Source organism: Pocillopora verrucosa, chromosome 4, assembly GCF_036669915.1.
Source record: "Pocillopora verrucosa isolate sample1 chromosome 4, ASM3666991v2, whole genome shotgun sequence".
Classification (NCBI taxonomy): Eukaryota; Metazoa; Cnidaria; class Anthozoa; order Scleractinia; family Pocilloporidae; genus Pocillopora; species Pocillopora verrucosa.
In genome coordinates, this window is record NC_089315.1 from 21,772,846 (window position 1) to 21,795,623 (window position 22,778).

The 22,778-nt window shown below is 38.6% G+C and overlaps 5 protein-coding genes across 5 annotated transcripts; 3 read left to right on the forward strand and 2 right to left on the reverse strand.

Moving 5' to 3' along the window:
- Nucleotides 1–782: 782 nt before the first annotated feature.
- Nucleotides 783–5,076, forward strand: LOC131778785 (tripartite motif-containing protein 3-like). Its single transcript, XM_059095234.2, has 2 exons — nucleotides 783–802; nucleotides 1,004–5,076. The coding sequence occupies exon 2, from the start codon at nucleotides 1,360–1,362 to the stop codon at nucleotides 3,055–3,057; it is 1,698 nt and encodes a 565-aa protein (XP_058951217.2). The 5' UTR covers nucleotides 783–802; nucleotides 1,004–1,359; the 3' UTR covers nucleotides 3,058–5,076.
- LOC131778787 (RAB6-interacting golgin) lies at nucleotides 3,592–7,429 on the reverse strand. The gene is made up of 4 exons (XM_059095235.2): nucleotides 6,767–7,429; nucleotides 5,836–5,946; nucleotides 5,222–5,362; nucleotides 3,592–4,586 (listed from the first exon to the last, which is right to left on the reverse strand). The coding sequence occupies exons 1-4, from the start codon at nucleotides 7,291–7,293 to the stop codon at nucleotides 4,169–4,171; spliced, it is 1,197 nt and encodes a 398-aa protein (XP_058951218.2). The 5' UTR covers nucleotides 7,294–7,429; the 3' UTR covers nucleotides 3,592–4,168.
- Nucleotides 7,389–15,066, forward strand: LOC131778738 (uncharacterized). Its single transcript, XM_059095186.2, has 8 exons — nucleotides 7,389–7,767; nucleotides 9,076–9,261; nucleotides 9,859–10,024; nucleotides 10,661–10,692; nucleotides 11,104–11,145; nucleotides 12,054–12,175; nucleotides 12,496–12,583; nucleotides 12,835–15,066. Exons 1-8 carry the CDS (start codon nucleotides 7,495–7,497, stop codon nucleotides 13,285–13,287), a joined length of 1,362 nt encoding a protein of 453 aa, XP_058951169.2. The 5' UTR covers nucleotides 7,389–7,494; the 3' UTR covers nucleotides 13,288–15,066.
- On the reverse strand, nucleotides 13,400–17,133 carry LOC131778739 (carbohydrate sulfotransferase 11-like). The gene is made up of 3 exons (XM_059095187.2): nucleotides 17,058–17,133; nucleotides 15,766–15,827; nucleotides 13,400–14,317 (listed from the first exon to the last, which is right to left on the reverse strand). Exons 1-3 carry the CDS (start codon nucleotides 17,131–17,133, stop codon nucleotides 13,427–13,429), a joined length of 1,029 nt encoding a protein of 342 aa, XP_058951170.2. The 3' UTR covers nucleotides 13,400–13,426.
- A 1,726-nt stretch (nucleotides 17,134–18,859) lies between these two features.
- LOC131778730 (acyl-coenzyme A thioesterase 11-like) lies at nucleotides 18,860–21,884 on the forward strand. The gene has a single exon (XM_059095178.2). It carries the CDS (start codon nucleotides 19,255–19,257, stop codon nucleotides 20,947–20,949), a length of 1,695 nt encoding a protein of 564 aa, XP_058951161.2. The 5' UTR covers nucleotides 18,860–19,254; the 3' UTR covers nucleotides 20,950–21,884.
- The last annotated feature ends 894 nt before the right edge of the window (nucleotides 21,885–22,778 follow it).

Sequence of the window (22,778 nt, forward strand, 5' to 3'; positions counted from 1 at the left end):
CTAAAAATTGTGTCTCGGGCTTTAATTTATACCACTGCCAAGTACCGTAAACTGCCTCTTATAAGCCCCGCCCTTCCCCTCCTTAGGTAATAAGTCTATTGGCCAATCCACCAAATACATCCGATCATGTAAGCCCCTTCTTTTGCTTATCGTATTTTGAGAGATAAGAAGTCTGTACCACTTCAAACAAAATTTGAAAAATTATTGCAGAGCAATAAGTTTATTACTTCTTTTTAACCATCAACTTTTCACTTATATGACTTAAACTTCAATGTAAAATACCATTGACGGAACTTTTCAATGCTTCATTGTGGTATTATTGTGGAACACTGAGTTAACAGGCTTCAACTTCACGCATACAATCAACTTATCGCATACACTCAGCTTAACGACGATCTTTTTTTGTGTACAGCACGAATTTGCCATTGATTATGATGATAGTCTATATAATGCACTCTGCGTATCGCGTATTTGTTTCCTTACCAGCGCTTTGTGCACCTTGTTCCCCAAGAGATAACATATACACATTAATTCAAAGGTATTGATGTGAAGTCGATTTTTATGAAGTTTTGAAGCCTAATTAAGAGCTAGTGAACGCAAAACGCGTTCTAATTAGTACTGCTATGGCTCTTTTCGAACCATTTTTTCTATACCGGTCATAAGCCCCCTCGAATATAAGCCCCCTCGAATGTAAGCCCCCTCGAATATAAGCCCCCTCGAATATAAGCCCCCTCGAATATAAGCCCTTCTAAAATCCCTTGCGAAGTTGCATCAGCGCGGCGCCTACAAGCGGCAGTTTACGGTATGCTAATTTAATGAACTCCCCTAAGTTTCTTTTCTTGGTCTCAAAACAAAGCTTCAGAATTTTTGAAATTAATTTTCCGATACAGTTTTTATCAGCAGAAAGTGCTTTCATTGTTCAAACGGCATGGCGATAAGACAAGGTTTGAAAATCGGTATTGGAGCTCGCTCATTATTATTTCGTTTCTGTTTATTATTGCAGTTGGATGTTCCAACTGAGCAAATAAATGATGTAGTTCTACGAAAGAGTCATTATATTCACGAGAGTGCGCCCAATTATCCCATTTTCGTTAATGGATATTTAATTTTTTCCACGGTGAGTCATGTATGTTTGTCCATTGAGGCTAATATTGCGATAGTGACGTTTTGAGATTCACTTCTCATTCGCTGAGCCCAATCAAACTGTTTCATGTATGCAAATCTGAAAGCCACACGTTCGCATTATCATATCGTCGGTTTTATCCAATGTAAATGAACAACTTTTAAACTCCCAGCTGTGTATTGTCAGGAAGTGTTTGGCAGTTACTTCTCCACTGGTCTGAAAAATACCGCCTGAAAATGGCTTCCAGCGAGTATAAGGATACGGATTTTTATGATTACTGTTGTCCGGTCTGTTTAGAAGAGTTTCAAGATCCGAAAGTTCTGCCTACTTGCAATCACAACGTATGTCGACAGTGTCTAAAAAATATTATAATGCGAGCGAAACCGGCCTACATACAATGCCCTACGTGTCGACAAAAATCTTTTATTCGTGAGGATGACCTTGATGATTTACAGACAAACGTGTTCCTGGTGAAACTTTTACAACAAACCGAGCCGCAAAAAGAACGCGAGAAGCTTTCCAAGGGGATTCAAGCATGCGTAACAAAGGTGGAAATTTTGGATGAATTGATGAAGGAACTAAAATTGAGTCGACAAAGAAAATTCGAACATGGAGAGTCTATAAAAGAAGAAATTCACAAAATGGCTGATGAGATTGTCAGAAAGACAAGGCTAAGCGAAACAGAGTTGATCAGCAGAGTGGAAGAGTTTATCTCTCAACAAGACAGCGTCTTCAGCCGCCTTGAAGAAAATACGGAAGCCTTCAAACAGAGGGTACAAACTCACGTTAATGTTTCTTTGAACACTTACGATGGGAAGAACGATGGGGAAATTTCAAAGATGAAAACCACTCTAGCTTCCTTGGCGCACAATAGCCCAGAGGACAAATTATACAAAGAGATGAACGAGTTAAATTCATTTGCTGCTTCATTTGACGCAAACAAAGATTTTCTGCAAAGGATGGAAAGTCAGGGCATCGGCGAATTATCCATGAGTGATCCGAGCGGAGTGAAAATTGGAATCTCTACCCCTCTGCAGTTCATGAGAGTATCACTCACAACACTGCGTAAGATCACTGCTTCAAACTTTGGCTTCGAGTCATTTTCACCCTTAAGCATCACGACAGATGGTCTCAAGCAGGTGGCTGTAGCTGATCCAGAGAACAACAATATTCTGATTTTGAATCGAAATGGTGATTTCGTGAATAGATTTACATCTCCAGCGAACTCTCCCCAGCCTGCCATGATGTTTTCAGGTGTTGCTTTTTCCAAGGACAAAAAAGACTTGATCACCGTCAACGGTGCTCGTGACGTACATCTTATTAACCCAATTGACGGAACCTTTAAAGTGAGTTACAGAAGTAGCTCACAGTGGGGTGTCAAATACTGTTTTGTTTCAACTGATCGGTATGGACGATTTTTACTCACATGCGAACCCTTGGCGAAACAATACCGAGCGTGCATCATCGTACACTCGGATACGCCTTTCGGAAAACCCGATTTGAGGTTCGGGTTCTCAGGCGAAGGGGCTTTGTTATTCCCTTTCAAAGTCCTTTACCATGACAAGCATTACTTTGTGACAGACATGGAAAAAGGCTGCATTATGGTTTACAACGAGTATGGCGATTTTCTTCGGCATTTTGGGAGTAAAGACGACGAAATTAATGGCAATGGTCGTCTGGTTTTACCGACAGGAATGACTTTTGATCCAAGAGAGGGAATATTGTTAGTGTGTGACTGGGGATCTAGTTCTATTCAAACGTACAAACCCGACGGAACTTTTCTCGAGGCATTCCCCATCGATGGACGCCCCACGGATATAGCCCTGTTCTCCGATGGCACCCTCGTGGTTTCCTCAAAAGACGATCAATGGATTCAGTTTATGTCGATATCAACACTCGGGGTGTTTAACGATGAGGAAGTGGGTAGGAAATGAATTTGCCTATGAATCCCTAGTTATTAATCAACAAATGGCAAATTTCATGAATGTCACACATTGACCAGGACAAAATTTCTGCCGCTTTGTTTACGTCTTTCAGTTGAGGACGAAATGAAATAAGCAGCAAGTTCTCACCATGAACGATAAACCTTGTTGGACTTTATCTCCCCTCACTCTGACCACTTACATTCATCCTCGTTGTCTCATAACTGCAAATTATTACAGGATGTGAAGCGCATTTCGATTGTAAAACCAAAACCAAAGTAATCACTTCAACCAATCGGAATAAATTATCACAAAGAGCCCCAGTAGAACTCAAAATAAAACACGATAACACGAGTTACCAAGCCACCATTGGTTTATATCTTGAATCTGATTAATTAAGAAAGTGGCGCGAGTTTCCTGGAGCAACACTTACACTAAACACACACTTGAAATTGCTTTAATAGAGAGGTTTCACAAAGTAATCCTAGTAACCAAACAGAACTAAGATTAACTTTTTCATTCGCCAATGAAAACTCAAAGTGGAACAAGCAAAGTGCTTGAAGCGCAGGAACACTCAAATGACCGAGTTTGATTGTTTTTAGTGTCTAACACGATTTCCTCTGGTCGACTATTTTATAATTTGAGTGGAAGATAACAAAGACGCTAATAAGAGGATCTCAAAGGGGTGAAGACTTTTAAAGCAAACTGTTCAATTTTGTCTGTTTTATGCCTAACGGTTAACACCACTGAGACCCTCATATAAGGCGGGAGGGTCGAAAGGAGGGCGTGGCTAATTCGACAGGTCTGTGTTACGTTCGAGTAAATAAGCAAGCCTCTTATAGTATTTTACAACGTTTATTTCCCAGAAGAGATTCAGCTAAAAAAACTGAACGGTGAATGACTCCTCTAATGCGGAGTATATAAAACTACGTTCCATTGAGAAGTTAAGCTATAAAATCAAGTCTTCCAACGAATTCTGCTGATTTTTTGGCATTTCATGAGGTTCACTCGGTATCTAAGAAGTGTCAGCCAGCACGATATCCAAGTAGTTCACCTGGAGTCATGATTGTCACTTCCGGTCCTAAATTTTTGAAATGTTTGTCTAAAGTAAAGGGAAGCTTAATCAGGTCGGAACTGTAACTTCTTTTTCTGAAACCGCTTCAGACAACATTTTCTGTTTTGCCATGTCAACTTCAGTCTGTTCGATAGGAGTTTTGTCTTCTACTGCATGACATGGATGTAAAGCCGAACCTGAATTCGATTCTGGAATCTCTCTTCTCGCCTTATCCTCTGATAGTACAGGAATTTCTGGATTGTTCTGTTCCATAATGGCTTCATCACCCTCATTTTGTGCTGAAAAGCCAACATCGTTCCCGACATTAAGCTTTACCATGAGTTCTTCGAGTTTTTTTGCCTTTCTTAATTCATTTTCTCTAATAATGGTATACAGGTGCTCTGTTAGCAAATCTTTCCTTTCCGTTTTTCTGTGTAAATCCATCTTCGCCTCCACAAACTCTTTTTCTGCCTTTTCATACCTCTTTCTGAAAATAAAGTTTCAAGTAGTTTGTCCTGCTGTGAACATTACCACTGTTTTCATCTAAGCGTGGACACGTGTCATGTTTGGCAATCAAAAATTTAAACTTTTTACAACTGTTTAGTAGACTTTCATGTCAAAGATTGAGTGCAGTTGAGGTCAATGATACTGATATACTTTCAATAAGAGTCCTGTTAAAGACAGAATGTGAACTTTTGTTTGAGCAAGGAAATGTTTAGGAACTGTCAAATGTCAGACTCAAGATGGTAGACAAGTAGAACACAAAATAGTATGGCAACAAATTTATGCCTGATTTAAATAAATTTAAGCAACTGTGTATGTTTCTGTGATCTTATGAGATGTTATCCATTGGAACTGCTAAAATTGATTGTTTCCCTTGTCTAATTTGATAATGCTTCATTGAAGTGACATTAGGGGCAGAGAGATGATTAAAGAGTGAATAATAAAACATCTTAGAAATCTGCCGAAATACAAAATCTGTTGCCAGTGCTGCAGTTAATTCAGATTGGCATTTTTCAATTTACTCCTATAAAATTTAGAGAAAAAGTGCTATGTAAAACTGAGAATTCATTGTGAAACATCTTGACAAACTTAAACTGGTTAGTGTGCTTATTCACTTACTGTGCACTAAGGAAATCTCTACTGCTCTCCTCTATCTTGTCTCGAAGAATAGCTACATCAGCAGACAGTAGACTGTCAAGATGGCTCAACTCTTTCTGAACTAAACTAAGAGTGTGTGCTTCTGCTTGGGTTTTCTGATATCTAACCAAACAAAAAATAAACAAAATAAGACAACATGAGAGGCACAAATCACAACTGAAGAAAAATTACTGGTAATAAATGAAACCTTTGTGATGAATGACCTCCTTGATGAGTGCTCTATTCATGCAAACTTTTCACACCACAAAATATAATCATTACACAGTCTAGAAAATTCCCTCTGCTTTCTCCTATTTTTGTATGTGATATATTCACCCTGTTGTCAATAAGTATGCGACAATATGTTCCCCTCAGACTTAAAACCTATATAATCCTTAACTTAACTTAACTCATTCAAAATTTCAGCTGAAAGGAGGGGGGCTTATTGGAAGAAGGCTTAATTGATGGGGGCACTTATTATCCTGTACTGATTCCCCTGTAATCGAACCTTTAAAAGTTAATCAGGGAAAGACAGTATCATTAATCAATATGTTTGACTTGCCCTTTTTTGAATTTGTGAACTAGCAAATGAATACCTTTTCTTTATTGTTTCCTGTAGAGCTGCTTTCTTTCTTTTATTTTCCTGTTCAATCTGTTTCTGTTTTTCTTGCATCTTTTCCAAAGCTGACAATTCAATTGCTTGTATTCTATGCAAAAGGTTTAGAGAATTTCACATGTCAGTAAAAGTATTGATAGGTTTATTTTAATTAATATATGTTTAATACTTTGTCTTCTTGGATAGATCCTCACTTGGATACAGAGACTGTGATTGCTCAAAAAGAGAACTTAATTTTTTCAAGAAAATCTAAATAGACTTGACTGGGAAGCAGCATCTTTAGTTAGTCACAAACTGTTAGAAATAAGCAAACTTTATCAGATGTCTGACAAATGCAGTAAGCATCAAGGGGTGTAACACCTATTGCTATGCATTTTGGACAAAGTGCACCCCTTATTGACTTTCACCCCATTCCCCCCCCTCTCCCCCATCTTGTGCTTTCATCACAAAGAGTTGCTTAGTTGGGTACAAGTGTAAAATGAAACAAAAAGGAGGGAAAATCATTTTTTATCACTTTGGTCTTTTGATTAAAGTGTCCCAACTTTTTTTTTTGTCAATACCGCACATTCGAAAAATTTTCATGTACCTCTGCCAAATTGAATGTACTGCACTTACAGGTATTGTGTAAAAACCAAAAAAATTTATTGATTACTCACCATATTTTCTGTAAAGGTTATCTAAAATGTTCAGCGCTTATTGAAAGCAGTTAACAAGACAAACATACAAGGCATAAAGTGCGTTCAATGGCAAAAGAAGTAAAATTACTTTTAATTAAATGAGTCACTAGGAGACCAATCCTACAATTATGGAATGTGGGTTCAAATTTTCGCAAATTGGTAAGTACCCTCAACAGCAACTGTCCGTGTAAACTGATCAAATAAAACTTTAATAATACCTTTCCCTAATCCTACCTATCATTCTCGTCGATTATATTAGGGAGATCGATTTCCACCTCTTTATCCGTAAGTATACCGCTTTGCTCTTGATGGCCATCATCCACCTCGAAAGCTTTTCCTTGTTGATCATTGGCGTTCTTCAGAGACTTGGTCTCTAAAGACGATTCTTTAGGGAGAGAATTCCTTTCTTTCACTTGGCTTACACTTTTTCCTCGCCTTTCACACTCTGGAGAAGAATTTTCCTTTTCTTCTTCCCTGGAATCAAGTCGCGAAGTTGAGCGACCACCGTTAGATCTGGAGCTTGTGTTCTGCGGCGCTAACTGAGCGCAATCTCTCGCGCCCTGGTCTTCATTTCCTTCTTTCTTCCCGGAATCTAGTTTCCCTGAAGATGTACCTCTTGATCGTACTTTCTCACGAGGTCGTTGTCGTTTTGCAGTGTTTATCGCTGACTTTCTAAGGCTTCCTGGAGCTGTCCGATCTTCTCCTGCAGTCTGTCTTAGCCGGAGGAGCTCCTCGTCTGTGAATCCGGCCCAAGATGACATCAGGGAATAATTCAATAACAAAACTCCATGTTTCTGGGTTTTACTTCAGAATATTGGGGAACAACGTTTCACAATAACTTGTAGACACGAAAGACCCAAATATGTTGACACGTCCACCATATTGGAATCAATTTTCTTTCCAATGCTCTAGGAGCAATCGTTAAGGGGAGACTAGGATAGAGACTAAGTACTAGCAAGAAAATGGCGGGGAATAGTGCGGATCTCGTGGGGAAAGTTCTCCAGGGAACTTGTGGTTGGTCGGATTCGTCGATTGTGAAGTGCGGAAGGTTTTATCCAGCTTCAGTTAAGACAACAGAAGACCGTTTACTGCATTATTCTAGATTTTTCCCTTGTGTTGAATGCGACACGAGTAATTATGCGATTCCTAGTCCAATGAGAGTGGAAAAATGGCTCAAGTGCGTTCCGACGGGTTTCAAGTTCCACTTCAAAGCATTTGGATTATTTACAAGGAAGGTAAGAGTTACCATAGAAGTTACAGCTATAAACTGTTGGACATGATAATGAATTTCACAGCGGGGTATCACTACAACTGGGTGGGTGGAGGAGGTGGAGCGAGGGGCATCGGAAGCCTCTAGTGTCGTGATTCTTTTCCAACAAATTTATTACCTTGGGTAGAAGAGTTTTTGTGACAGTATTTTTACTTCCCCTGATGTGATTGTATTTTGTATCTGGTGGGGCTGTGCTCTAGACCATGGGGCTTATTAGTACTCCTTGGCTTGAGCTACATTGTTTGCGCCTCAAACAGGTTATTTATGTAATCTTTTTGAAAGGTCATACAAGTTATTTGGTAACATAACACAATAGCTGGGCTAGGGCTTATGCTGTTGAACTCTTGACCCAAATTCGTTATACTGATCACCAGACAAAACATCATCAAGTATACTTGACTTGAAATGACACGTGTCGCATGGTTGCCTAATATCCAATATTCAGACTCTGAATGAAAAATTCTTATTTCAGACTTAGAAGGAATTATTTGGTTTGGTTCTTGAGCAAGATACTAGGCTCCTACAGTATATTACTCGATCAAGAAGGATAGATGGGTTTCCTGGCAAATCTTCTGGATCTTGCAGTGCATCAGTTCTCTATTCAAAGGAATTAAATACATTCCTAGTCTCTTTACACTTCTGAACAAGGATTTTAACTCTTACATTTTTGAGCTTATAGTGTTTGAAGACTTAAGAGGACTTGATTCACATAGTAAAAGATTTATAGCTCATGAGGTTATATTGCTAAATTAACTAACAAGTGAGAGCTTTACCCTTGAACTCCCAGAAGTGGTTAACATGTAACTTTTCCTTATATCCATATATTATCCAGCAAACAGGTACCAAGAATACTCAAACTTATTTGGTAGAGGGTGATATCCTGATCCAACGCAAAGTTATCACAACTAACTTACAAGAGTTCAGGGAATTAGGGATGGCTTGGTGGTGAAAGCACTCACCTCCCACCACTGTGGCCCAGATTTGATTTCCAGACCTGGTGTTATATGTTGGTTGAGTTGTTTTTTGTCCTTGCTCCAGGGTGTTTCTCCACGTCTTTAAGTTTTTCCCTCTCTGCAAAAATTAACTTTTTAAATTCCACTCTGACCTGGAAACAGTGAAAAAGAGTCACCTCTTGAACTGTATGCTGCTAAGTCCCATTTATTTTAAGAATTGTATAGCAGCTAGAGGAGAGAATTAACAATCAGATGTTGGGAGTTTAAGGGTTAAACCTCTCAGACAGACTAGAGGGATTGAAACTGCTCTGGTTTTTCAGTCAATCTCTATGTCAGCACTACCACATGTTGTCAGAGATGAGCTTCCACAGAATGTCATTAGAGGACAAATGTCAATCACCTGGGAGGAATTAAGTGTACTGCAAAAACAGAAGCTCTGGGACAGATTCAACTCTGCTATTCTACCTGCTTATCAGAAAAACAAATTGGGAGTTGTCATTTTCCAGGTAACCTGGTGATAATTTTTGTAAATTAGCAAATGAATCATCCACCAAGGAATATCTTCATGTTCCTTGATTTTGATTAGTTGTAGAATGTGCATTTTAAATGATGATCTACAAAACCCAGTTATTCTGTTACTAGATATTCCTTTATTATGCATGTTAGGGTTTTTGAATTAATGTACATGTCATTTGCACAGCCATTTCTTTAAATTTCTTTCCAATCTTGCTAAAGTAAAAAATTATATTATGAATTCAAAAACATTTTCAATGTCATACTGTTTGTTATTTTGAGGTGAAGGGGGCCTAAAGATATAGCTAAAGAGACACAAAGAAAAGTATGACTACAAACAGAATTATTGAATATGCTAAGCCCTGTTATCAATTTTAACAATTAATCAAAACCAGGAAAAAGATTTAAGGAAAAACCAGAAAACCATCATAATGGTGTCAAGTGTACTTGGTGACATAACAAGAACATTGTTGTCTAAGCACAAGAGAAATGAGTATGCTGTCCAATTGAGCCTGCTTACAGCTAATAAGGCTTGATCAATCTCATATTTATTGCTTTGTTTGTTTGTAAAATCACTTTGTATCCTTCAGTTTCACTTAGGTTTTCATCCTACCAATGAAAATAAGGAGCACATTATGGAGTGTAGAAAATTTCTGGGTGTGAATTATCATATGGCTGTAGAATTTCGCTCAAGAGTTTGGTTTACAACTGAGAATTTACATACAACCCTGGACTGGTTGAAACAGCACAATATTGGTGAGTACAGCAACTTGTAATTTGGAATAAAAAAATTAGAAGAATGCTAGAGGCTAAATTTTTGCTCCAGAACTGAGGCAAATGGGATTACTTTTGAGAAGTTATCATGCTTGTAATACAACACCTTCCTTAGAAGGAAAAGATTAAAAGATTAAAAGATTAAAAGTTCCTGAGTTTCTAGGTGGGGCTAAAGTGTATTGTACAAAGGTATGACACTAAACTTTCACAAGAGCCCCTCACCATCCATGAATATGATTGACATCACAAATCATAGAATTCTTTTGTAAGAGTTTGATGGCCTGAGTTGCTTTTTATTCAGAGGTAGAGAGTACTTTCCTTTTAAGTTACACTGTTTTCCTGCTTATATATTTCTTGAAAAAACCCAGAAGTGAGTGCCAAAGAATTTGCCATAGAAACATGGATAGATACAAAGAGTAATTTGGGATTGACAAGTGCCCAATCTAAGGGACACACCCATACTTCTATGATTCCTCTTTATGCTATGGAAACCAAGACATGCTCCAGCAGTTTGTGTGCTAGAACTTTGTTCAGGTGCAGACTCTACATGACTATATATTGTAACAGTGCATTTTTATAAAAGATCAATTATTTTTTGGTGATTATTTTTCATATAAGGTCTGGTGGTTGCTGATGAACTGCAAAGTGAGGTCAGAAAAGCATTTTGTAATCACTTTTAGGGGTTCTCTTATTCTTAACCTACCTCAAAATTTTGCTTATTAATTACTGTTTATGCTCTATTTAGATGATATTTAAGTTACAAATTGGTCATATTTGTAAATTTCTTCCTCTGCTCTATATTCTGAATAGTTTTGGTGACCACTTATTGCAGCCCTCTATAGCTGTGCACTTTTTCCTAGTTTTATCCTCCATCCTTTCTATTTGTATTAGGAAACTGAAAATATTCAGACAATTGTTCAAGCAGGTGTAGTCATGACAACTACCTTTGACACAATAGAGATCTCAGTTTTTAGTTCCAACTTTGCTGGATGGTTTTGGGAATGTATCATAAAATGAGTTCATTTATCAATTCTGAAATTCCATGTCCAATTTGTTTACAGCTCTATGTTGAAAAGAACAAATCAGCAGAAGGACAAGGGAAGGTACTTTCATTTATTTTGACAGTCAAATCCCTTTGATCATAGCTACACTTTTTCAGGATACACTTATGTTAGATTAGCATTACAAATTATGATTTAATACATACCATACAGGCAAGTAGTGCTTTTAGGGTGCATTGAATGGCTGGTTTGGAATTGAGTTGAAAGTAATATCAAAATTGCTCATCAAGAGTTTAATTTCCTACCATCTGTGTGGTTTATGCTCAAAAAAACACCTCAGTGTTGGTGAAAGTGGTGGATATTTATCTTGCTGTTTTGTGGCTTGGTAAATATCCACAACTATTTACCCAACTTTTTTGAGTAATTGTTAATATACTGAATTCTGGAACATCTACCTACTTACTTATTTACTTGGGCACCCTGGAGTACAAATGAATACTTGGAAGCTGTCAGAAGCCTTTTGGAAAGGGTTTAGCCGTAATAGACCTTCTTCACATCTAGCAGAGGGGAGGGGTGGGGGTTAGTGGCTAAGTACTTTCACTCCCTACACCCTCTGTTGGCTTCATGCTATTCAAACAGGAACAAGTTGTAATGAAATTAAGCAGTTGTGGGCCTGTAGGCTTATGTACATTTTACAAGTAACATGAACATATCAAGTTTGATGATTATACGTCTTAAAGAACGTTTACTTTACAAGGACGCATATTATGTTTTCTATATAAGTGTTTGATTGATTCTTATATGGAGTCATTATTTTATTGTTCCATTTTACTACCAACGCTGAAAAAGAAAACATTTTCCCTTAGCTTCCATCATTGTTAAATTTTTCAGCTTTCATCATTCTTTTGTGTTCATCCTAAACATACTAAGTCTTGTTAGGGTGAGTAAAAGTAAAAAAAATTGGACATCAAAATTAGTCTGAGAGGATAAAAAGTTGGTTTTTTTGACAGGAGTCAGGTTGTGGAGGAGTGGTACCGATTATCATGGCGCTTGGATCATGTGACTTTGCTTATGTCCGCGTGCATCGCAGAGTTGGGAAACAACGGGTCTTAAGTGAAGAGGAGATCAAGAGGTTTGTAGGAGCAGTTGCTATCTTTCTGTGTCAATGTGTTTACGAGTCTTGCTCGTTATAGTAGTCCTATGTTTGATATCACAGTTGTATACGTGAGTGTTTTAACACCCAGCAGTGGAAAAATTCATCTTCTTCTTTTCATTCCACCCACATTTTTTTTAGCTCTGTTTTTTCTACGTTTCACCCTTAACAGAAGCCTGATCAGCTCCCGAGTCTCACGGTTTGGGGAGACAAACTGTCTCGCATTTGCCTTAACTAGGGAGGTGGTGACTTTACTCATAACTCACTCTCCACCCGTAACTCTTTTTTTCTATCCACAGTTGGGGAAAGCGCTTACGCTCGCCTGAATTGCAGAATTCAATACAAGGACCAATTTATTTTATGTGGGGAACAGATCATGAAGATCAGGTAGGGTCAGAAGCTTTCGACGAGAGATTTGTGTTTGAAGTAATTTTTTCTATTTTTTCTCCTGTAAAGTTTATTTATGTCTAATATCTCGGTTGTGACCTGCCTGAGGAAACACTAACTTTTTCGATGAAATTGGCCTCTTTTTTCTGAAGTAAAACGCCCATCTAGGCTAGATGATTTGAAAACGAGTACATGTGGGGCAAAATTTGCAGAGCTTTTCAGGTGACAAATCTGTTCATGTTCGCTTTTAGCCAATCATTAACTCAAAGAACTTGACAAAGGAAATAGGAAACATGGCGTACGATTGGAAAAGCAAGATCTCCAACACTGGCATGTTACGGTTCTGCTCAAATGTTCCCACAACACCAGACAAACAAAAGAATGAAAGTTCCGTTTTAAAAAAATCGCTTGTCATTCAAAAGGACTCACTTGATACGGTGGCTTCTGGAAAAGATGATGACGTTAAGGTATCTGAAACCATCATATCTGCTACAGCAGAGTCCGAAGGGTCTGAAAGCAAACGTCCCATGCCACCCCTCGAAGAGTCTAAGTTGTGCTCGTCTGGTTTTGCCACCAAACGAACTTCAAGTCAAGCAGGTTTATTATCTCCCAGAGAAAAGCATCCATCACCAAGCTCGAAAAATCAAAAGAAATGTTCCACACCAAACAACCAGAGAATGATATCTGATTTCTTCAAGAAGTGACTTTATTTTTCCACTTCTGAGAGACAGAGCATTCGTTGTAGTTGTATTGATTCCCCTAGTACCTATAGTCAGCCTGGAAAAAATACTATGTCATCCGTCTCTCTCCACAAAATAATATGGATCTTTAAAAATATGAGTTTTACTCATGTTTCCTAGAATCAGAGTTAGTATTCATTGTATAGTTTGTAAGTAATTCTTTTAAGGGTCCAGGGAAGGAATAACCAAACATTTTAAAATCTTTCTTAAAAATTTCTCCTATTCGAAAAATAAGCTGGTGTGGAACTTGTGAATAGAATTTGAGGAAATCATCGTCAGCTCTCGACGAATGAATTGGCGGGAAAACCACGCGGTCGTCAATTCCCGCCAGTTTTAGTAAATAAGTGGCGTCGTCGTCTAACGTTTCATAATGGCCGATGAAATCAAATTGAATGACACAAGGGAAACAAAGATTTCCGTATTGTTTCCAGTGGTCATCGCGGGAGATGAAGGAATCAGGATAAGTTAAAATGTACCTGAGAAATTCATTGAAAGTCACATTGTTAGCTGTAGTGCTGATTGTTTCAATATCTTGAGGTCTGAATTCTTGGACTATTATTCGGCGAAAACCATTTGTGTAGATTCGATTACTCCCCCAGAATTTGTCTTTGTAGGCGGATAGTAAACGGTGAAACGGCTCACGTACAAAAAGGAACTTAAAATGTGTCATTAGACGTTTTGAGTTTTCCGTTATGTTGAATTGACTCATGTGTTGCCACAAACTCGGCGTATGCACGGAAAATTTCTCAATTTTATCGCTGTCATTTCGCAAACTCAACAAAATTCCCTTAATTGTTGTGCTGGCAACCTTAGGAACAGAGCAAAAGATATAATTTTCGTCATCGTCGACAAGAAGTTGCCCAAGCTGCTGTTTATCAGGTAGTTCTGGATTTTCAGAATGTGTCCTGCAATAATGTGTCAGGTGTCTTTTTCTTGCTGCTTGCGTTTTGGCGGCTCTCGTTAAAGCATCGTTAACCGCCAAGGTTGTGTTTGACTGTAAGAGTAAAAACGGTAGTCACATGTGGCAGAGAGCACACGAAAAGTGACAATAGTTTCAAATGTTAAGAGTGCTCAAAACTATGTAAACTACTTATTTTTGTTCCGATGTTTAATAGGTACAGTCTGAGGGTTACAGTGAAACCAGTGTGTAGCTGACCCTACATTTAGCGGAAGTCCTGATAATACGGAGTTTAAGAAACGACCGACGGCGACGCCGTGGACAACTTGGGTTAAAAAAATGACGAATCTCGATACTCTTCCCACTGTCTAAGCTAAATATGGAACACAGCGTTAGAAAATTAGCTGTTTTCGTTCACGTTCGTAAATTTTGGTCATTTCATAAAAGGACGCAAAGAAATTTACGAAGATTTACAATGCAAGTGCAGGGCCATTGTTCTGCTCATTAAACCTTTTGTTTACTACGTGACGTTCTCGTTGCCATTGCCGTCGTGGTTTTCTTAAAGTCCCTATTGTCCTCCTCTATACTTGCATTCAGCGGACCCCTGTCTTACAGGATGGCCCCGCGTTGCAAGACAGTAAATTTTGAATAAAGGTTGAGTGAAGAGGGCACAGACCCTAAAATTGAGCCCATTTGATACCAAAAACCCTAACTAGCTGTGAACGTTGTCATAAAGGGAAAAGTAATTTTAAAAAGCTTGCTAACTTTGCGAAACGTACCAGAATCAGAGGTTAACCGACACCCTGTATGCTGAAGTAAATAACACGACAAGAGCTTCTGTACGAGCGAGGGTTCCTTGAATATTCCATTACTGACCCCTTTACTCCCACATCTCATAAGTAATTCTCCTTACTGTCTGCCATACAATTCTCATAGCGTTAGTTCTGAGAATTTGGTGTTGGATCAACTAATCCTCCAATTGATATTTTGCTTTATTCTCATTATTGTATCGTTATTGTAAGGGGAAATTCTGTCGTGGTCACGCGTAAGAGAAATGGGTTTACAGAATTTTTACCATAAAATGTCCAACTTCAAATAATAGAGCAACCTGACATACAGTAACCCCCGCTGAATGGAAAATTATTCTCACAGCCCAGTATTTCGCACACCATCCTTTTTTTAAGCTGGCTTTCCACGGAATTTATCGATGAACTGTGCAGATCAAGAAAGGTATTCTAGTATTTTAGACTGAGGAACCTTTTTTCTTTCATCTCTCTTGTCGGTTAGCATTTTCTTCAAACACGCCAAGAACTTATAAGGCGGCTAGAGTTAAAAATGACCATTTAACCTGAAGTCTTTCCGAGACATAACCTGGTCTTTGAATACACTGTTACAGTTGTATGATCTCGCTGGGAAATAAACGCTACCCATTTGTCTTTTGTTTCCAATAAGTTTGGTTTCGTTACTGCCCCATGTATGTTATATTTTAGGATTTTAAAGGTTGTCGATTTACACAAAATAAAACTGTGAGAAGAGATTCTAACCAAGAGACAAATAGATACCGTTTTATTCTTTGTGGTTCCACCCGGATCAATGACAAATGGTCCTGTACAAAGCAAGAAGATTTTATCAATGTATGTTTACTTTTTAAACAGAGAAATAGAGATCCTGAGTATATTTCAGGAACCCTCCAACAGATAGCGTTGTATTCCTTTTAAAACAAGCAAATAGCTCGTATGATGACCAGCGGTACATAACACAACTTAGGATAAACAGAGGCGCACTTCTAAAAGCTTCGGCGAGCCTTTGACCCTTTCATTTCCAAGATCTAAACAGCACTCATCCTAACTTTCTACCTAACATTTCTTATGCAATTAGTCGTGAGAGTTTGTTTCTTTTTTTTTTTTAATCAAATGATTTACCTCGGTTTTTTTATTTTCTTATCGCCAGTCTGCTTAATAGTGTATTGATATTGTAAGTTTAAAATACTTCTTGGACACTCTTGAGAATGATATAGTCAAAATAAAGACCATTTGTGATCAGCTGCGCTGAATATTCCAAACTAATACAGGAATACGCTGAAAGAAAAGTTTGTTAATGCATGGCAATATTATTAAACCCGACCGCTTCTGCAAAATTTTCAAAATAAATGTTTTTCTTTTAAAACCGAAAAAGAAGAAAATCGTAACCTTTTTTTCCCGAGTTGTTAGTCTGTGTTACCGCTACAAAAAAATGTCTGATTTGGTGTTTTAATTCACCGACAATAATCTACTTCCCTTAGGAGGCAGAGAGATCAAACGATAGAGTACTTGAATTATTAAAAATTCTGCGATTATAGTTTACTTTCCTTGATAACTGTCATGAATTTTTTTTAGTTATTCACCTCTAATCAAAGGTTTTACCGAGGGATATGGTCTCCGAGGATGTGGCAGTTGCAGGCATCAAATGTTTTTATCCCAAAAGGACAAATTTACCAGCGATGAATTACTAGCCTCTGTATCAACGAATTATGCAATTCGTTATCGCTTGAAAAATCCATGATTAAGTTTGAAACCAAAACTCGCCGGGGGGCTACATAAAAACAACTTGAATTAACTTTTTTGTCCAATACATCAAAACGGGTTTTCGAATGTAAACCTGATAGTTTTTCAAAAAGAGTACATTTCATTCTCGTAGCACTACCAAACTATAGAAACTTTGTTGGTACCCTTAAAAGGGCAAGATAATATGTTTTTTTTTTTCAACGATACTCTTCAAATACTTTAACTAAATACCTCCTCTTGTAAACTTTTATAAAAGACCTCTCTTTCTTAATGAGCAGCTTTGCCAAGCTTACCTATTATAGTCTTCTTTAAGGGCAACTCCAACAATCTCCCAACCAGGAAGAGCACAGTTAAACTACCAATGACCATTATAAAGCGACAATATTTCCACTCTGTCATAGTTTTGTGGCGCCCGTGAAAGTCTTTTACAGTTTCTTCTACAGCTCCTGTTTTGGCTGTACGTAACGAATCAGAGAAATTAGTGGCTGAATCAGGAACGCCCGGGGAAGCCTTACGTAAATGTGAAAAGTAAATTCTCTTCAAATGCAAAAGATAGAATTTAAAATTCAAATTACGGACTTAATAACAACAATTGTATCCATAGTAATCTACAGGAGTCTTGCACGTTATATTTTCCTAGTATACCATAGGGCGATTATAAAGATGCAAACATTCTGATTGGTCGCAGATTAAGTCACCTTACTGAAGCGCTCTTAAAATGATCGCCGCGTTTTTTTTTTATGTTAGTTTAGAAAAGAAATATGCAAAATGAAAGGAAACGCGGATTCTCTGATAATCAGTGGCGTGATAGCCCATTCTTGATATTCAGTGGCCTCTGGGCAATGAACTATGGAGTATGTAGTGTTCATGCCTCAGATGGACCGAGAGCCAGGTATTTTATGTTCCTTTTTCCGCTGAATATCGGTTATCATACTGACAATATTTTTCTTCAGGCTTCCAAGGTTATATTGTGGAATAATTGTTCCTTATTTTTCTTCTTTTTTTTTTTATAGGAGCACCAAGATTGTATTCACTAGAGACAATCATGTTCTCAGATTAAGTTATGTAAACACTCACAAAGTTTTTTATTTTTATATACCTTTTTGCCCGAAAAGTGACGTAGTCTGAGTAAAACCGCGCAGAAAATAGATCAAAACATAATTGCATACTAACAAACTTTGTAGCTTTATCACTGAACCTCACGTTGAAGAGACTAATCAGCCTTGGGGGGGGGGTTAAGAGATAGGGAAAAGTGCCGTAGCCTTCCTAGGAGTTTCTTTTTCAGGGGGTGGGAGGAAATGCGACCTCCTGAACACGACTAGGTGGAAAGTTAGAATTCACTGAAATCTTGTTAGATTCGCCGATTCGGAAGTGCTGATAATGAGGCCTATTGCGAGTTACTTATTTCACTGCGTGTTTCATAAACGTCATCACTCATCAACCAGTCTCCTCTGGTTCTTTCATTTGACTGGGTAGTTCCCACCCTGTCATGATAACATCACCATAGGCTTCGCCCTTTTCTCTTTCATATGTGCTATTTGATATCATGGCAGGTACACCCATGCGTACCCTACGAGCTCGAAAGTAGATAAATTGTTGATTTTTTTTCTTAAAAAGAAGGATTTAAAAATATTTTTTTTTATCTTTCAATGGCCTTTTGGTCCGTTTGGCTGCTCGATTTTAGATACTGAAGGGATAAGGATTGTTATATTTCATACCTAATATTATTATGTATGCTTTGAGGGAGCTGATTCTTTGGACAATTTCAGGTTTCTCACGAAGTTTACATCGACCTGTCGACCCCCTTCGCCATTACTATGTTCAATCCCAAAATAAAGGAGAACTATCGCAGGTGAACCAATGCACTTCCTTTCAAACAAAACTCTCAATCAAACCTTTACAGTTAACAAAAAATAAGGGACAAGGAAAAAAGAAAAATTGCAAAACTTGGAAAAAAAAAAACAACAACAACAACAACAACCAAACAAACAAGAAGCAAACCGAAAAAAGATAGATAAATATCAGAAATGTGTTTTTAGAGAGCGTGAGACTATCGAAGCTTTGTGAGTATGATTTGGCGAGTTTCCAATATTACTATCTTTTGTCTCTGGGGTGAAGTTTCGTATGCTGTTTGAGAATGTTTTGGTTGATGTGTTCCTTTATCTCTAAGCCGGAGTTTCGTCCATTTGTCACGCCATCCCTTTCTTAAAGAGTCAAAAGAACATGAGGTCACACAACATGCAAATTACTTCACGTGTTTACAAACTTATTTAAACACGTCAATGCAAGTAAAGTCTATAAACCGCGTAATCTGACTCAGAGGAGCTGAAATTCACGGCAGTGAGTCATAACTCGAACTGCCTTTGGTATTCTCGCTTTTCTCGTTTATTGGGTCATTGGGTTATTCTCGGTTATTCTCGATTATTGAGTCATTGAATATAGATACGAGGTCACAACAAAAGAGGAAACAAGTTAATAGTAATTGCAACAATGGATTCGTACAAGAATATTACCGAAGTTGAAATGAATAAGCTCGTTCTCCCTTCGCATACAAACGAGCGACAAGAACACTGCCTCAGTGGTGGACAACTTTTGAAGTGGATGGACGCAGCAGCTTGTCTGTCGGCTGAGAAACACGCTCGAACTTCTTGTGTGACGGCCTCCATCGACGAACTCTACTTTGAACAACAAATCTACGTTGGCCAAGTGGTTAACATCACTGCGAGAGTAAATCGCGCTTTCCATACAAGTATGGAAGTTGGAGTGTCGATAAGAGTGGAAGACCTGCTTAGTGGCGAGATAAAAAATGTTTGCAACGCTTTCTTTACTTTCGTAGCCCTGGATAAGAACCACCAAAAACAGCAATTGACCCCCGTGGTTCCTTTCACAGAGGAGGAGGAATCACAATACACTCTCGCCAACGAGAGGAGGAGAATGCGTATTCAATACCCAGTCAACCTGAGAGAGCTTGCTAAAAAGCACAATGAACAGCTTGACTGTGAAATGTGCAGTTCGGAGAATGAGACCCGCACTAACGGAGACATTGTACCTGCTAATACCTCGCTAGAAAGTGTAGAGCTAGTTCTTCCTCCACATGCAAACCATCATCAAACAGCATTCGGGGGTCAGATCATGGCATGGATGGTAGCCGCTTGCACCATCACAGCTACCCGCTTGTGTCGGTCTTACCCGCAACTGGAAGCAGTCGATGAGGTCAAGTTCCGTGGACCCATCAAAGTGGGAGACCGAGTGGTCATCAAGACGATGGTGAACAACACGTATGACGTCCATATGGAGGTGGGATGTCGAGTAGAAGCTTACTCCATCGGTGGTGAGGTGCGACATGTAAATAGTGCGTTCTTGATTTTTGCGGCTCCGCGGTGCGGTGATGGGAGAGGAGGCTTAAAAATGTTACCCAAGTTAAGGATGGGGACGGACGAAGAAAAACGTCGAGCATTAGAGGCTATGGCTCGAAAACGCCTGCGCTTTGAGCGTGAACAAATCCGCAAATCTGTTGGTCCTGTGATCGCCGTACCTTGGAACCAATGCAATGGTCAGTTGCTTAACTATAACAACATAGAGGCTTTGGTGAAACTATACCAGCTAACAAAATGGCAAGAGGTGCAATCGTCTGATGGTGTCACGCTCTCCAAGTGTGAAAGTGACAACTATCTCTGTGTAAAGGTCTCGCTCTCTATTCAGCTCCGGGCTGAAATTATTTTCACGTTACTGAGGGACGAGAAAGCCCGCAAAGAATGGGATCCTCTTTTGATTAAAGTTCAAGTGATGGAAGTCGTTGATAACGATGATGAGATACTCCATATGGTGCTAGAGAACAAGATGCATAACGCAACGAAACCAGATGACGTAGTACTACTAGTGTCACGCAGAGCTCCAAGTGATGGCAGAGACCACTTCACCATCGCCTACCGATCAGTAATACTGACAACGCTACCTCCATACCCACAGTACAACCGGAAAGAGCACTTGTGCTCAGGGTTACTCATTAGAGAAACTGAGGGGCAGGAGGGTAAGTCTACTCTAACTTACATCAATCAAACAACACGTGAGTTACAGTCTTACGTCATGAAAGATTTGCAGGGTGTTACCAGCTTTTACGTCAAGCGGTTTAAGGATCTTGAAGCATATCTACTACAAATGGCGCCCAGGGTCTCTCTTACATGAGGTTACTTGTGATCAGTCCCTCGCTTCAGGATAGTTAGTGATCTGGATTTTTGTGTAGTCAAGCCATTCAAAGATACAATTTTTGAGTTCTGTAATCTTTTAGTTGGACCTTGAGTTTAATTCTTGCTAATTTTAACTTTTAAGAGTAAATTTTTGAGATCTCAGTCTCCCACGATTAAGGGGTGTGTGTAATTGCACTAAACTGTAGCTTCGAAACGTTTCGCTGTGAGTACTAGTATACAACGAAAGAAATATTTTTTGGAAAAAGGAAGTAATGATAAAGAATCAAACTCACCTAAAATGCCTCAGTCAGTTCGAGTGAGTTGCAATTCCAGCCTGTTAATACGTTTACACTTCAGAAAATGTAACTTTTGGCATTGATTATAAAAGGGGAGAAGTGGCGTTTTTAACTGTCCGCTTCATTTGTTCACCTGCATATTTTTCCTTAATAGTTTTTCAAAAGAAAACAGACGGCAATGACATCCATTAGCTTGGCAATTACAGTCTCTAAGTGAATAAATAAAGTCTCTTAACTTTTCTTCGTTCCCTTGTTGTCCACAATGCCGTTAAAATTCAGCTACAAGGTAATTCATTCGCCCTCTCCCTGTTCTCTTTGCGTCTGTTTCTACCAGTTGCCCAGTGCGGGTTGGTAATGGTCTGAGCGCTTGATTCTCGGCTTAGTTAAAATTCTAAGGTATGGTCATTAAAAGAAATTCAGCCGTCGTTTGATGAAACTGCGTCCTAAACGATCCTCAATCCAACTGAACCTTTTATCCGAACATTTATCTTTGTGAACAGTGTAAAGAGGGCGTAAAGTTAACATTGCCAGAATATTTGTTTGATTAAATCAACCCTCATGCAAAGAAAGCCTCAGGTCAACTGATTGCGTAAAACCGTGGTTTGGGTTAGACTTCGAGTAAATAGCCGGCCCTAAGTCCTTCCTTCAGTTGTTTCTCTTGAAAGAAACCCGTGTGCTTGGTGGCGCGCACAATCCTGCGAGCTAAGCGCGCTAATTGTCTAATCATTTCTTTTATTAATCACCAAAGAATAAAAAAAAAAAGACTTTTTTTCCTGCTATATTTGTTCACCTGTATATTGACCTATATTTGATATGTTAATCCTTAAATGAAAATTAAATTGCCATATATTCAGTATTGCTTGACCTTGGGAAGTATAAAGCCCAAATTTATCGGAGAGTTGGTGCCCTTCGCTAAGCTGCTGAAATTAGGGCTTTATATTGAAGAGAGGGATTTCATACTCATTCTTTACATTCCCTCCACGTCGGCGTGGGGATCTAGTTCTGCAACTCCCGTCAAAGATAAGGACAATGTCAACGGGGAAAGACGTAAATCGGGCTCCATCACTGCAGTTAATTCACTATGGTAAAACTATGAAGTTACCAGCCCCTTCCGCTGGTTTAACAGGTTAGTAATAAATGATTTCCTTATTTCAAAGAAATACTGGCACTCATTAATAACAAGACTAGACATAATTGAAATAATAGTAATAAATTCACTGTCACAACAGAGTTAACTTTAGACATTTGCAAGGTAGACCAGGAAACTAAGGGACGTATTAAACTGTTTTGTATGCTGTCAAGGACAGTTGATCAAAAATCGTGCAGATTGGACGAATAACGTTGAAGTGAGGTTGTAAACTTTTTCCTAGGCTTCTCTCTCAAGGGAGGAAAAGAGAGGACTCTGGGAAACAGGTAAGTGAGGTTGTAGAATTGTTCTTCTCAATCAGCATAATTCAGAAACATCAGCAAGTGTAGTCAACCAACAAAAAAAAAAATTAAAAAAATAAGACAAAACAGACAGAGAATCTTT